The sequence below is a fragment of the Mus caroli genome, unplaced genomic scaffold (genome assembly GCF_978045245.1).
Source record: "Mus caroli unplaced genomic scaffold, Mus_caroli_1 scaffold_11, whole genome shotgun sequence".
In the NCBI taxonomy this organism is placed as follows: domain Eukaryota; kingdom Metazoa; phylum Chordata; class Mammalia; order Rodentia; family Muridae; genus Mus; species Mus caroli.
This window is the reverse complement of record NW_028227266.1, coordinates 107,328,212-107,344,221: the sequence shown is the minus strand read 5'-3', so window position 1 is coordinate 107,344,221 and position 16,010 is coordinate 107,328,212. Positions and strand designations below refer to the sequence as shown.

The 16,010-nt window shown below is 50.1% G+C and overlaps 2 protein-coding genes across 7 annotated transcripts in view; both read right to left on the bottom strand.

Annotated features, from left to right (window-relative positions):
- Qrich1 (glutamine rich 1) overlaps window positions 1-1,633 on the bottom strand; it is a 43,330-nt gene extending 41,697 nt beyond the window's left edge. For 2 of the 6 annotated variants that reach the window (XM_029481291.2, XM_021172616.3), the window contains exon 1: window positions 1,107-1,633. The gene's annotated coding sequence lies outside the window, so the exon portion shown is untranslated. Of the gene's footprint in view, window positions 1-388; window positions 774-1,106 lie in introns of those variants that run through there. The other 4 variants (XM_021172613.3, XM_021172614.3, XM_021172615.3 and 1 more) reach the window with 4 other exon arrangements.
- Window positions 1,634-2,417: 784 nt separating this feature from the next.
- Window positions 2,418-10,312, bottom strand: Qars1 (glutaminyl-tRNA synthetase 1). The gene is made up of 24 exons (XM_021172611.3): window positions 10,000-10,312; window positions 9,672-9,819; window positions 9,209-9,318; window positions 8,972-9,047; window positions 8,684-8,748; window positions 8,042-8,095; window positions 7,842-7,902; window positions 7,093-7,164; window positions 6,887-6,972; window positions 6,685-6,771; window positions 5,745-5,844; window positions 5,551-5,629; window positions 5,369-5,477; window positions 5,154-5,284; window positions 4,971-5,063; window positions 4,553-4,690; window positions 4,379-4,466; window positions 4,150-4,293; window positions 3,940-4,044; window positions 3,696-3,788; window positions 3,458-3,585; window positions 3,298-3,364; window positions 3,099-3,224; window positions 2,418-2,557 (listed from the first exon to the last, which is right to left on the bottom strand). The coding sequence occupies exons 1-24, from the start codon at window positions 10,264-10,266 to the stop codon at window positions 2,507-2,509; spliced, it is 2,478 nt and encodes an 825-aa protein (XP_021028270.1). The 5' UTR covers window positions 10,267-10,312; the 3' UTR covers window positions 2,418-2,506.
- Window positions 10,313-16,010: the final 5,698 nt, after the last annotated feature.

Genomic DNA, 16,010 nt, shown 5'->3' with positions numbered 1-16,010 from the left:
CCGGCAAAGCATTGATCAAGTTAATCGAGGTTAAGAAACGGCCCTTATCAAGAACAGAAAGGCAAGCCCCTCCCACCCACGCAGGGGTGAAAAATGGGGGGGGGGCTGCATTTAAGTGAGGATTTAAAGCGGAATTTTAGAGCTCCGAGAGTTTGATACCATACACAGAGGAGGATCTCTTTCCGGAGCGCACAGAGGTGACGTGTATCAACTGCGCTTATGGAAGAATCGGTTCTAATGGAAGAAAAGCGGGGCCTGGTAATGGTAACCTTCTCTCCTCGGCACAAAGCACCAATACAAGGTGAGGAAACCCATGGGGACCCAATGCCCTCTCCGGCCAGCAGGACTCGGTTTCCCAAGCAGAGCAGCACCCTCCCCAAGCACCCACCCAGTCCATGGGCCTCGCTTAAGTAACAGCATTCTTCAGTTAGTACGAGCAATCCTGTCCGCCTCCCGGAGGAGCGGAGCCGCAAGCCAGACCGCAAAGCCGCTATGTTTCTCCGCAGACCTAGGCCGCCGCTGCCCCGGACGTCACCAGGGCAAGGGCCCAACCCTCAACCTTCCCCAGTCGGCAGGTCGGTCGTCCGCCAGGCCGCCCGCCCGCCCGTCCGTCTGCCCTCCTCTCGGAAGGGGCGTCCGGCGCGCACTCCGGACAGCGCGAGCGACCAACAGCAGGGCGCGCGCCGCAAAACCGGGGGGTCGCGGGGTGGCGCGCGCCCCGGAAGCCGTTCTAGCCCACGGGCCACAGCTGAGAGCCAACGGGGACGCGCACGTCGGGCGGCTACGCGCAACGGGAGGACCGCACAGCGCGCGCGGTAACGCACGCGCGCGCAGAAAAATGAGAAAAAAAAAAAAAAAAAAAAAGCCACACTCGTGCGCGCGCCCGTGCGCGCGCCCCCGCGAACCGCGCCCACCCGCCCCTCAGGCCCGCCCCTCCCCCACCCGCGGGGCGGAGGCTCGCGAGCCGAGGGACGTTCTCCGTTCCGAAGCCGCCCCGAGGTCGCCTGGGCCCAGCGGCAGCGGCCCGCCCGCCCCCGCCCGCCTGCCGTTGTGTAGGGTGGGCCTGCCGCTTCCGAGCCAGAGCCTTGCTGCGTCCCCGCCCTCACCAGAGCCCTCACCCGGCGACGTCACCGCCGCCGCTGCCTCCGCTCTACCCTCCGGCCCCGCTTCACCGCCCGGGGCCTCGGTTCTGCCGTCGCCGCTCCGAGACCGACAGGATTTTCTCCTCACAGCTCCCTGGGCGCCATCTTACATTCAACCCTCACGGCCAATGGGAGCCGAAGGCCCTTCTCGCGAGAACCGGAGCGTCGGATCCCGCGAGAGCTGCCCGCCAGGCTTAAAGGGAACGCTGCAGCCACAGAGGGAGCCCGTTGGAGCGGAGAGCGTACCCCTCGTTGTGGGAAGGAGCGCCACGCCCATGGGCACCCCTCCATGCGGGGCGGGGCTTAGGCCCGGGGTTCAGCATCTCGGAGTATTTTGTCCCTGCCCCGGGTCTGAAAGCGTGCTTCTGGAAGCCACCTACGGAGTCCCGCTAGCGCCTCCTCTAGTTGCACAGTTCCACGCGAGGCGGGGCCGGGCCTAGCTTGGCCTCGTGGTTAAGGTAGCCCCCTCCCAAGCCCCTGAGCTGGGCGCAGCTTTAACCATTGTGCCGTGCCTGGGAAGCGCTCAGGGCGTTAGTGCACGGGAGAAAACAGCTTCAGGAATCCCCAGCAGCAGCTCTCATCTGAGATCGCTTTGCCACAGTCAGGTCCACCTTAAAGCAGGCCTTGGGTAGCCGAGTGTTTGTATACAGGGAAAATGTGGAAGGCTTTAAAGCTGCAGGCACTCACCTACAGCCTCACCAGAAGCTCCCAGCAACCCAGGGAGCCCTCAGCCTCTGGCAAACCTTTGTGCCTTCTGCACTTGTTCCTGTCCTAGCAAACTCTAATCTTCAAATTCTTCAGAAGTCAATTTCTGAGACGGGGACCAATCCAAGGGCCAGCATAGCCAGAAATCTCATCTCAGCATCGTATAGACATCCAGGGAGTCTGCTGGGGTCTCCAAACTGGAAATGCCACAACAGCATCATGTTTTATCTCACTATGCTTAACTAGTTGACAGGGCTTTTTTCTAAATGATCACACCGGGGGTCATGTGTCTCTTGATCTCTAGCCACAAAGACACAAACCTAGATCCCTCCATAGGACTGGTGACTGCAACAGCATCTCCGGGGTTCTCAGGTTTATCATAGTAAGTGCTGAGCTAATTCCAGCTATGCACCTGCCTTTGAGAACCAAGTGCAGTAGTGACTTTGTGGCTGGCTCTTTTCTGGGGAAGTGCATTCTTCCAGAAGACATGAGACCCACCACTGCCAGCTAACAAACTATTTCTCCAGGGTCCTCAGATACTAGAAAGGCAGACAACAGAGAGATGCCAGAGGGATTTAGTTATTCTTTATTGAAACCGAGTGTGGAGTGCTGAGGGCACCCCTAGCCTCCAGGATGAGGTAGGGCCACATGTATTCAGTTCATATTTTGCCTGGATCTTCTTTTAGTGTGACAGTTCGGTTGAAGACAATCTGAAAGGCAGTAGAAGAAAAATGACCAACAACCCAGAACCGGGCTTCTTACTTCCCCTTCATCACCTAGGAGGTGAGGTACCAAGCTTCTCAATAACTCTGTAATATCAGATAAAGGACTAGATGACTTAGTTTCATGAGGATTATGACAAACTCTAAGCTTGCCTGCTACTTTGAAGAGTAAAAATGTTAGGGCCGGGGCTGGAGAGGTTGCTCAGCAGTTGAGAGCACTGACTGCTCTTCCAGAGGTTCTGAGTTCAATTCCCAACATGGTGGCTCACAACTATCTGTAATGGAATCTGATGCCCTCTTCTGGTGTGTCTGAAGACAGCAATAGCATACTAACATAAAATAAAATAAATCTTAAAAAAAAAAAAAGTTAGAGCCCTATAAAATTTTGTGCTTGGACTTAACTGGAAAGTAATGAATGTCCCTCCCAACTTATTTGGAGAATGCTAAGGGGATGTGGGGAGAGTGTTTATCACAGTGAACAGCTTCCACCATAAGTACGCAGAAGGGGTAGGTGGGTCAAATTAAGCACCTGTCCTTGATGGCTGTCTGGATCCACAGAGAAGTACCCAAGGCGCTCAAACTGGAACTTGTCAAAGGGCTTTGCCAGAGCCACAGAGCAGTCCACTAATGCTCCTTCCACCACGTGTAGCGACGCCTGCAGACAGAGAATCCAAGTGGCTGTCCAGCTCAGAAGCCCACCACCCTCACCTCACATTCCATGAACCTACCGGGTTCAGGTCACTTAGGAATCCACCAGGCACTTCAACAGGGTCTTCGGGGTTCTTGTGCTGGAATCTGTAGCCAGAGTGAAAATCAGGCCCTTGCTAGAGAGCCACAGCATGCAATTCCCATCCTGTGACAGTCTCAATTCCAGATATGTTCACTCACAGGCGCTCGTAGAGGCGAATCTCACACACCAAAGGCTGTGACACCCAGTGAATAAAGGCCTTGGGCTTCTCTCCAGCATCAGCTCGTCTACAGGTCACCTCCAAGCGTTCCACACAGCCACTGGAGCCCTAGAAGTGAGGAAGATGGAATCAGACCAGGGACCAACACGAAGACTGTTAGCTACACACAATCTTGGCCCTAGCAGGCACTGTACAGAATGACTGCAGCTGTCTCTTACCCTGACAATATTCTGCAGTTCAATGACATAACCAGTGTGTCTCAGGCCCACAGGCTGGCCCGAAGCTAGGCGCTTATAGCCTGGTTCCGACTCCTAAAGAAAAGAAGCATGGGAGATAGAGAAGCTGCAAACATCATCCAAGAGCACGGCTCCTCCCAGCCTCGTGCTTGTTAGGGATTGGCTCAGGTAAAGCAGGAGCCAGGAGAGGCTATTCAAAACAGACCTAGCAGTAAACCCCACTTACCTCCTTAAAGTCGCTTCTCTCAATGAAGACAGTGGAAGCAAAAGGAACCTGGTGGAAACCCTTGGTCTCATCAGCTGGGAAGTTTGGCACTCGGATGTCCAAGGGCTGTAGCAGGAGACAGATAGCTGTTATCTCAGATACTCGGCATTCACACACGCTCACACACACACACACACACACACACACACACACACACGGAGGTAGGCCCACCTTGGGAGCAGGAAAGTTGGTGATGACAACTTGTAGTGGCTCTAGCACAGCCATGGCACGTGGAGCTGTGTCATTCAGCACATCACGCACACAGGCTTCCAGAAGATGAGGCTCCATTGTGGTCTGTGCCACTGTGACCCCCACCTGGTAGGAAAACTCATCTCAGTCATACCACAAGTAAAAGGGCCACCCCAGCCTGCTTTCACCCACTAAGCCTACTGAATTATACCCGAGCACAGAAGTTGTTGATAGCCTCCGGTGGAAAACCCCGTCGTCGTAGGGCAGTGAGTGTGAAGAGCCGGGGATCGTCCCAGTCCCTTTGGATAAGAGGGTGGTCAGAAGACCTTAAACAGCACATGGCACTAGAGCTACAACCTCTGGCAGACCCCATGACCACACCTACCGAACAGCACCAGCTGCTACAAGCTGGAGAATCTTCCGCTTTGAGACAACAGCATAGTGCAAATTGAGGCGACCATATTCCCACTGAACAGGACAATAGACTTTCAGCGCATTACATAACCAAAAGTAGGAAGACCGTCTAGGATGGAAGAAAAGGGTTAGCCATCTGTGGGGTCAGAAAGAGACTACAGAAAAAGCACTAGAGGCCAACGAGAGGGTTCAGTGGGTAAAGCCAACTCTGGAAAATCAAGTTGGATCCCTGGAAACTATATGGTGGAAGAAGAAAGCTGACTTCCACAAGTTGTACTCTGATCAACACACACACTGTGGCACCCACAGCCCCACTCATATGTATATACACCTTAAACACATAAGGAATCCCCCTAGCTATACCCACTACATGACTTCAGCCTCCTCACCGAGCCTGGAACTCCTTGGTACACAACGAGTGGGTAATGTGCTCAATGGAGTCACACAGACAATGTGTATAGTCATAGGTGGGGTAGATGCACCTGTGGAACAGAAGCATTAGATTCAGCCAACCAGTCTCTCTGCCCAACCCACAGCCCTGCTACTTCACCCTTCATCATGCCAATGTGTACCATTTGTCCCCTGTGCGATGGTGTGGCGTGTACTTGACTCGATAGGCCACAGGGTCCATCTTGCCATCTTCCATCACCAACTTCATTCGAAGTGTGGCCTCACCCTCTGCAAATTTGCCCTTGCGCATTGCCTGAGGAGAAAAAGAGCTCAGGCTATCTCTAAACACAGGTGTGTCTCATGCCTACCCAAACCAAGCTGCCCTCTGGGACCCCACCTCAAAGAGCAGCAATGATTCTTCCTTAGGCCGGTCCCTCCATGGAGAAGGTAAAGGGTTATGGCCTTTGAGCTCTTCCACTCTCTGGTGACACACATAAGCAAGACCCCTGTGAAGAAGGGATATGAATGTGCAGGAGGCCCATGAGCTGACTGGGCTCAACATTATGGACCTAACCTTACCCATGGATGAGTTCCACGGCCCAGGCATACAGCTGGTCAAAATAGTCAGAAGCATATGTCACTTTGTAAGGTGTATAACCTGGAGTGATATGAACATAGTATGAAAAGCCAGCAGGAAACACTAACGGGAAGCCATGGCCCACAAAAGAGGTCCACTCCCCACCAACTCTGCCCAGGCCTCAAGCTCATCATACCCAGCCAGGTCACCATGTCATAAATAGCAGTGAAGAATTTTGCTTCTTCTTTCTCAGGGTTGGTGTCATCAAAGCGCAGAAAACAGATACCATTGTTGGCCTAAGAGAGTTGGAGGACCACACCCATCAGCCCTAGAGTCCATACCATTAGCCTCACATTCTCAGAGTCCGAGCTTATCAAATGTAAAAGGCAGCCAAAAGTTCAGCAGATAAAAGGAGCAAGCCGAATGACCTCAGTTTGATCCTCAAAGTCTATGATGAAAAGAACCAACTCCACCAAAGTCCATCTTTGACATTCATGAATGTTCAATAGCATGAGTGTGTGTGTGTGTGTGTGTGCACACACACCATTTTTTTCCCCTTTAGATTTATGTGTTTGAGTGTTTTGTCTGCATGCATGTGCTCACATCATGTGTGTGCCCGGTGCCCTCAGAGGGCAGAAGATGATATCAGAAGAAAATATTCCCTAAAACTGAATAAGCCACCATGTGGGTGATGGGAACTGAACCAAGTTCTCTGCAAGGCCAACAATTGGTCTTAACCACTGAGCCATCTTTTCAGTCCCCTAGGAATTTTTTTTAATTAATGTCTATTGATGACTGCCAAAAAATAAATTGAAAGTTAATATAAGGAATTGAAGAAATGCATCTTCCATGGGGCATAGGGGTGCACCCCTTTAATCCCAGTACTTGGGAAGCAGGGGCATGTGATCGACACAATTCAAGGCCATCAGGACTCTACAGTGAAACCCTATCTAAAGAACCATTTTAATTTTCCCCATTAACCCAGTATTTCCTGACAATAGCTGTTACATGGAGTTTTTCTCTAGGGCCTCGGTCATCAGCTACAAAAGGCAAGACAGAAATATACCTTTCTGGAATGCAGTCATTGGGAGTAGGTAGTGATCATATTACTTGCCAGGACCTAGACAAATGCTTACCTTGGCATAACCAAAGTTGAAATTGATGGCTTTGGCGTGTCCAATATGCAGGATTCCATTGGGCTCTGGGGGGAACCGGGTACGTACCTAAGTAAAGGAATGGGATAAAGGGAATGGGACCAGAGCTCAGATCACCCACTGAAATAGATGAGATGAGGCAGCCTAGGCAGTCAAGTGTCTGCCTGGCCACACCCCTACACACCTGTCCCCCAGTGATCTCCAGGTGCTGCTTCAACAGATCCATGGTATATGGCATGATCACATAGCCTGGCGTCTTGTAGTTCTCACCTGCAAGGATCAGAACAGAGCTGATGACCAGGAGCAGCTGTCAGGCAAGGGTCCTGACTTACAGGCCTGGCTGTAATGCTAACCACCAGCACACCCCAGAATTTCGAGGTATCCCCTCACCTGGCTTATGAAACTTAAGTGCCTCCCCCCGGAGCTGCTCCATCAGAGACAGGGTCTGGCCAGCCACTTCACCTGCAGAAGAAATCAAGAACCTTGCCTCATCTTTGTTGTTTTTCTTTTTGATTTTTCTTTTTTTTTCCTGTCTTTTTTAAAAAAAGACTTATCCGTTTATTGTATGTGAGTACACTGTAGCTGTCTTCAGACACTCCAGAAGAGGGCAGCAGATCCCATTACGGATGGTTGTGAGCCACCATGTGGTTGCTGGGATTTGAACTCAGGACCTCTAGAAGAGCAGTCAGTGCTCAACCACTGAGCCATCTCTCCACCCTCTTTTTTTGATTTTTCAAGACAGGGTTTCTCTGTGTAGCCCTGGCTATCCTGGAACTCACTCTGGAGATCAGGCTGGCTACAAAACCAAAGATCCACCTGCCTCTGCCTCTGCCACCCAAGTGCTGGGACTAAAGGTGTGGGCCACCACCGCCTGGCTCTTGCCTTCTAGATGAAACTATCATACCCACTAGGAAAATATCCATGAATATCCTAAAACCAGATCTGAGGTGACCCCTCTTCTCCAGTTCCCAGAGACAAGAGCTACAGAGCCAAACTTCTCAGGTCTCTACGCAAAGGAAACAGCAGGAATCGCAGTCATGAGAATACGGGGAGGGGCGGAGAAGTCTGTATGTAAGGTCCTTCAGATAGAATGCCCAGAAGTCTGCAGCTGAGTGTAACAGGAACCTCGGGCTTCTCACCTTTCTCCACCACATCTTTTGCTGTCTTCCGGTCTGTTTCTTCCAGCCGTGCCTTTGCCACCTAAGAAAGGCATAGAAATCGCATCATTCTTTCTAGGAAAGATCTGCCGATGAAATGGGTTCAGACAATCCCTTCTCCAGCTGTAAGTCTCTCTCGTTCTACTGCACTCCCAGTTATCTTGGGCAGTTCCTAGCCTCACCTTGGGCTTCTTCACCAGATCAGCTTCCATCTTGGGCCCCAAAAGGTGAAGCACCTGAGCAGATAGATACAGACAAGGGAGTCCTCTCTCAAGAATCTCCTGATGGAGTCCTTGCCTGACAACCAAAGGCTTCCTGGCCTTTCTGCCAGCCAGCCTATCCACCCCATCCCGCTGTATCTCATCACAGGTTTTGCTGTTTGACATGGGATCTTACTATATATCCTTGGCTGGTCTGGAACTCACTATGAAGACCAGATTAGAACTCGTAGAGATCCACCTGCCTCTGCCCAGATGGCTTCTTCACATGGTTCTACTGGCCTTGAATGCTTTTTCCTTTCTGAGGACTTCTCCTGGGCCCAGAGAACAAGTGCTACCATTTACAGATAAATAACGTGGGCCAGCATCACGATAAACAATGTACCTCAGTCATCGTCCTCTTGTGATTCTTTGACAGATATCAATAAAGGCCTCATCATGCACTTGTGAGAGGAGGAAGCAGCTTCCCAAGAAAGGGGTTCACCCTCACTCAGAGACCCAAGTTAAGAGCTACTCCCTCCACACTGGGCTCCACTTTCCCTGTCAGAAGAAGGACAGGGTCTCTTTCCCTTTATCTCCGTAGCATCTTCTTAGGGAGGTGCCCACCTGCATATCCACCTCGTTCTTGATCATTTTGCCGTCTGCCCATCTAAGCGCAGCCCGAGCCTCTCCTAAGAGGATAAACATAAGAAGCTGCAAGGAGGGAAAAGGGAGGACTTCTTCCCCTCCTCAAAGAAGGCCCAGCTGACTGGGGACTAGAACCTGGGCCCCGTCAGAACACTAGCACACTGTCCCTGCTCACCCTCCCATCGCCCTTCCCATATATGCCCAAAATGAAAGGAACAATCGGAATGATGCACTTCCAAGTAACTCCCTGCCCCAGATCCAACTCACCCATTAGCAGCCCCATGTTGAAACGGTACCGTTCCGCTAGGAGCTGCAACTGATGCTTATTTATGGTGGACTCCACCTGCAGAAAGCCAAGCCATATGGTTCATGAACACCTCTTCAGAAGCAGTCTGGAGACCACAGCCACTCTCTCTCTGGGTCTGTGGAGAGAAGCTACACCACTCCTTTGCAGGGGCAGAAGAACTAGGAGGAGCTATCTGATGCCTGGAGGAGAGGACTTACAGCTTCCTCAATCTGCTCAGGTGTCACCACCACACCGACGCCACACTCCTGCTCGAAGTCCTTGGTATCAATGGGATCCTGGGGATGACTCCGAACATATTCAAGAGCAGCTGAAAACGGAGGGGCAATTAACTGGACGAGTCAGCTCCAAGAAGTGGATAGATAGGGCCTTAGTACAGTGAAGAGGTAACTATTTTGGTTACTTAGATGCCTAAGAGGTTAGGCCCTGGCACCACTGGAGAGAAGCTCTGAGACCAGAGAAAAGAGAAGCCATGTGTTCTGAAGCAGGCTTCTCATTGTGGTAATTCTGCGATCCACACCAGAGGTCTCCTACCTCCATGCCTCAGTGCCTGTCCAGAACCTGCTGTCCAGAAAGCAACTGGGGAACTTGACAGAAAAAGCTAACACGAGTCTTTGCTAAAGAAGAGATTGAAGGTGGACTAGTAAAACAGACAGGACTCACCGCTCAGCTGGAGTCCCGTGTGAATCTTCTTATTGGCTATATAGCTCACAAGGAAAGAACGACGCCGAGTATCCCTGAGTCTGGAGACCAAGTCATATAGGAGGATCCCGGTAGCCTTGTCGATGGTAGAACCCAAAATCTGGTGCGCCTGGAGTCAGGGGGCCAGGGGAAAAAGATCCATTCGCAGTGAGTTAGGATGAATCACTTTAAAGTGTCTTCCTCTTCCCACAAGGCAAGAGCAGCACCCGGAGCAAATCAAGATCTGGACCCAGTCCCACGTTGCTCTGGAGCACAGCAAGCAGCTAAGGCCAGGGAACAGGGCTCGCACCTGGGTCGCCGCCTCGCGCAGCTGAGTGCTCAGAGCCTCGTTCTTCAGCGTCTCGCGGGCCTTGTTCTCGCTAAGGCCAAGGCCAGTGAACAGCGTCAGCGAATCTGGAGTAGCCATAGCAGGCACACCGGAAACCAAAAGAAACTTTGGGCCCCATCTGAACAGCGACCTTTGCTCATTGACCAATAGGAGTACGAAGCCTTGAAGAGAACCAATGGTGGCCTTCCTCGGTGAAAGGGGCGGGGCCAGCCAGATAGTTAACGCCATTTATGAGCCAGAGAGCGAGCGGACCTGCTTTTCCGGACAGTTAGCTTCCGCCTTCCCGGTTCTAGGCAGTTGACAGGGTTGGGTCCGTGCGACTTTAAAAAAATTGCCATGGGCGTGGAAAGGGAAAGTGTTTAGCAACAAAGCTGCAGGTAGACTCAGGCGGGTCTTCTTCCCTCTCAGCCCAAGGAATCCGACGCTATCCTGTTGTCGGAGAGCAAAAGTGAGTTCCGGCCGCGTTTTTCAACGTCACAGCTTTGGGGTTGTCATGGCAACATAAATGAATTCCCTGAATTTCCTGGTCCACATCACTTCAGAAAATATATAAAATGACCTATCTAGGGATCAGATAAACCAGGTACTTTTTAAGTGCGTACTGGGACACAGCAAGGAGAAGCGAAAGAAAGTCCAGGAGTGACTTCATAGGAAGTTCTATGATTTCTTTAAAATCTTATGCGAACAAGGTGCATCAACATGCCACAGGAAACACTGATTGGACCAACTGGGTACCCAAGACAAACCTGTTGAGGTTTCTGGGGCGAGTAAGAGGCAGGTGTTCCGGAGTGGGAGAGACTTGGTATATTCCTTTAATTCCAGAGACAGAAACAGATGAATTCGCTACAGGTTCAAGGCCATCTGGGTCACATAGTGAGACTATGTCTCAAAAAATAAGAAAACAAAAAGATACATTGTTCACATATATGAAATTGTCAAGGAGTAGATAAAAGACATCCTGGGAGCTTGGAGAGATGGCTCAGCATTTAAGAAGAGCACTCGGGCAGGGCGGTGATGGCTCACGCCTTTAATACCAGCACTCAGGAGGCAGAGGCAGGCAGAGTTCGAGGCCAGCCTGGTCTACAAAGTGAGTTCCAGGACAGCCAGGGCTATGCAGAGAAACCCTGTCTTGTAACAACCAATAAATAAATAAATTAATTAAATAAAGAAGAAGAAGAGCACTGCCTATTCTTCCAGAGAACCTGGGTTCAATTCCTAGCACCCACAAAGTGATATAAAATAAATGTATTGCCTGTTGCAGGGGATCCAGTGCCCTCCTCAGGTCTACACAAACTGGGTTCTAGATCCTTAGATCATAGTGGCAGGAGAGACCTGACTCAGAATACTGCACTTGCCCGTGCACGTGCGCGCGCGCACACACACACACACACACACACACACACACAGAGTTTTATATTTCTAAATTGAATTAATAGCACTTTGCGGTCTTGGAAAACATCAGGGTTTAGTTCCCAGCATCCACATGATGGCTCTCAACGAACTGTAACTCCAGTTCCAGGAGATCTAATGCCCTCTTTTGGTCCACTGTGGCACCGTACATGTGACTGGCACTCATAGAAACTAATACAAAGACCCATACAATAAGATAAATTGGCATGTTTGTTGGCATAGGCCTTTTTTTTTTTTTTTGGTTTTCGAGACAAGGTTTCTCTGTGTAGTCCTGACTGTCCTGGAACTCACTTTGTAGACCAGGCTGGTCTCGAACTCAGAAATCCGACTGCCTCTGCCTCCCGAGTGCTGGGATTACAGGCGTGCGCCACCACACCCGGCTGGCATAGGCCTTTAATCCCTGTGCTCAGGCTAAGGCAGTCAACCTCTGTGAGTTCATGTGCAGCCTGATCCCCCTAATAAGAACTGTAAAGTCTAGCCATTTCAGAGCTGCCAAATACCACACACACAGGTAAACAACCCACAACCCACAAGCAAATCCCTCCATGGGACTTCTAAAGTAGGGACAGTGTGAAACAGAGGGTAATCCTGATAATAGCTGTAGCGCGCTGGGCAGTGGTGGCACACAACTTTAATCCCAGCGCTTGAGAGGCAGAGGCAGGTGGATCTCTGTGAGTTTGAGGCCAGCCAGGGCTACACAGAGAAACCCTGTCTCAAAAAATAAAAAATAAAAATAGGGCCAGGCGCACGCCTTTAATCGCGCACTTGGGAGGCAGGGGCAGGCAGATTTCTGAGTTCAAGGCCAGCCTGATCTACAAAGAGTTCCAGGACAGCCAGGGCTACACAGAGAAACCCTGTCTCAAAAGACCAAATAAAATAAAAAATAAATAAAAATAAAAAATAAGCCTGGCGTGGTGGCTCACGCCTTTAATCCCAGCACTCGGGAGGCAGAGGCAGGTGGATTTCTGAGTTCGAGGCCAGCCTGGTCTACAAAGTGAGTTCCAGGACAGCCAGGGCGATACAGAAAAACCCTGTCTCAAAAAACAAACAAACAGACAAAAATAGCTGCAGTGCTTGGAGTTCTCCATGGGCGTCTAACTTTCAAGATTTGCTGGCAAGGTGGCTGGGCATAGTGGCAGGCGCCTTTAATCCCAGCACTCAGGAGGCAGACTCAGGTGGATTTCTGAGTTCAAGGCCAGCCTGGTCTACAGAGTGAGTTCCAGGACAGCCAGGGCTACACAGAGAAACCCACCAAAAAAGAAAAAAAGAGCCGGGCGTGGTGGCGCACGCCTTTAATCCCAGCACTCGGGAGGCAGAGGCAAGTGGATTTCTGAGTTCGAGGCCAGCCTGGTCTACAAAGTGAGTTCCAGGACAGCCAAGGCTACACAGAGAAACCCTGTCTCGAAAAACCAAAAAAAAAAAAAAAAAAAAAGAAAGAAAAAAAGAAAAAAAAATCTGCTGACAAGGACAAAACACACAAGTTGTTCTTCATGTGGAAAGTGAAGAAGTCAGCCACTGTTAGTAGAATGGTGAAGAAATTCCCAAATGCAGAACTCGAGTTGAAGCTTTTGGAAGCCTGATGTTCTTCTGGATCTTCAGGGACTGGTCAGGAGATTGATAAGGCTGCCTTCTGCTGACATCCCACAATTACCAAGGGTCACATTTGAGTCTACATGGAGCTCTCCCATAACAACCTCCTTGCCAGGTTCTGTCCAGAGCCACAGATCCAATCCACTATCCTGAGGGCTCCATTTACCCTAGCATGCACAGCAGTTGGATAAATGATACAGGATAGCTATCTAAGCAAAGCCATGGCCACATCAGCACTGTGCCAAGTCTGCAGCTGCAGAAGACCAGACTGTGCAGCATAAGGGCCCATAATGAGCAGAGCCATACAGAACACCTTGCCAGGCATAGCAATATATTCCTGTTATCTTAGCAATTGAAAGGCAGAGGCAGGGCTTGGTGAGATGGCTCAGTAGGTAAGAGCACCCGACTGCTCTTCCAAAGGTCCGGAGTTCAAATCCCAGCAACCACGTGGTGGCTCACAACCATCCATAACAAGATCTGACTCCCTCTTCTGGAGTGTCTGAAGACAGCTTCAGTGTACTTACATATAATAAATAAATAAATTAAAAAAAAAACATTTACCTATAACTGGCAGTACAAGAAATTGAAATTTGGTCTAATGTGCTTTATTAAAGAAATATTTAAGAAAAAAAAAAGGCAGAGGCAGATCTGCCATGAAATTGAGGCCAGCCTCAACTGCATAGCAAGAGGCTGTCTGAAAATAAAATAAAAATAACCTGCCACTATCAGTGTTTCCTCAATACCTGATGCCAACCAAGGACTCATTCCTACTCAGTCCCCACCATCACTAAGACCTGCAGGTCTGGCAATGGCCTCCTGAATGGGGTCAAACCTATTCTCCTTTACCTCCTCTCCTAACCCATCCCCCACACAGAGCCAACAGCTCAGTGTAACTGCCCGAGACAGTAGCTCTTTCAGTACTATGTCACATGTCTAATCAGACCTCAGGAACCATGACTCACACAAAGCAGAAAACAGTTGTATGGCCCTAGCCTATAGGTTAGCTTTTCTGTAGGAGTACCACCTCCAAGAAAAATGTCCAAGTACAAAAGCTAGGTAGCAGCCAGTAAAGCCCATCATAGCATGCAGTCAGGCAGATGCATAAACAAGTCTTTTGTTTTAGGGGTTTTTTTTTTTGTTTTTTGTTTTTTGTTTTTTTTGAGGCAGGGTTTCTCTGTGTAGCCCTGGCTGGCCTGGAACTCACTTTGTAGACCAGGCTGGCCTTGAACTCAGAAATCCGCCTGAGTCTGCCTCCGGAGTGCTGGGATTAAAGGCCTGAGACACCACCTTCCAGCACATAAACAAGTCTTAATGGCACGGACTAACAGCACACAGAATGATGTCACGGGTTTAGCAGTAACAGTGCTGCACACAACAAAGAGCCAACATGATCCTGTTACACACTCCATACCTACCAGGCCCTCCAGCCGTCATAGCTGACATGACCAACACACAGTTTAGCATTTCCATTTCTACAAGATCCCACACTCTGCTAGTTCTGCAAAACCAACACTAGCACATGGCCTTTTTCATAGTGTGTCCCCAGTTGTGATCATGTAGTTAGGCTCACTGCTACCCCTGACTCCCATCTCTGAAGAGAAGTACTACTGAGTGAGCTTCATGGAATTGGCTCCACAGGCTTGAGGATGCCGCAGACCCCATTCACACTTTGGTCTTTTGTCTGCTTCTGGCTTCTCTAGGGAGAACTGTGTGGGGAACATGGGGATGGGGGGAGGTTGCAGGTACTCAAGGAGAGCAGAGAAGTTCAAAATTCCCTGAAGCAGCCCGACAGTGGTGGCGCACACCTTTAATCTCAGCACTCGGCAGGCAGAGGCAGGCGGATTTCTGAGTCTGAGGCCAGCCTGGTCTACAGAGTGAGTTCCAGGACAGCCAGGGCTACACAGAGAAACCCTGTCTCAAAAAACAAAAACAAAAAAAATTCCCTGAAGCTGTAATTTTAGGCAGTTGTGGATTGCTTAATCTATGTGTGTTGGGAAACCACTCTAGAAGTTCAACAAGCGGGCTGGTGAGATGGCTCAGTGGGTAAGAGCACCCGACTGCTCTTCCGAAGGTCCAGAGTTCAAATCCCAGCAACCACATGGTGGCTCACAACCATCCGTAACGAGATCTGGCGCCCTCTTCTGGAGTGTCTGAAGACAGCTACAGTGTACTTACATATAATAAATAAATAAATCTTGAAAAAAAAAAAAAAAAAAGTTCAACAAGCAATCACTTAAGCCACTGAGCCATCTCTCCAGCATGCTTCCAAATCTCTGCTTCCTCGTCACCTTGGCTCCCCATCACTCTAGTCTCAAGTAACTATGAGGATGTGGTGAGACAGTGTGATCCAGACCCAGACGGAAGCAAGGTTTCCGGTGTTTGTACTGGAGTTGGGGGCTTAGCTCAGCCACAGAACATTCAACTACACAATCCCTCGTACCGGAAGAAAGTGTGTCAAGGTTGCAGAGACCCTGAAGCTAGAGATGCTTACTGACCTGTAGTTGGCCAAGAGCCACAGTATGAAGGCCCAGAACTCCTCCACCATTAGGAAGTCAACTAAGATGGTCTCTGTCCTCTGCTTATCCTCTTTTCAGAGCAGGACCTTCCTCTCCTTTCCTCTCAAGGGATGCAAGTATTTTGAAACTATTGCAGAGGCTAGGGGAGGGACGGTCGTCCCATGGACTCTCCTTTCCTTCAAGTAGTCTCTAACCTGCTGTGTGGTTATCCCCAGGCTGCCACAGGGTTTGGATCTTTTAACCCAAGTTACCAGCTCTAGAGTTTCATGGGTACTACTCTATCCTTGGATGTACTATAATCACTTTAATACCAATTACAGCCACTTTAACATGGGAGCCAGAACCAACGGGATGCCAGTTAGCAGGCAGCCTCCAAGGAACTGATATATGAGGGCTTCGTGGTTAATATTGTCAACCTGGCTGGGCGATGCTGGTACACACCTTCAGTCCCAGCAC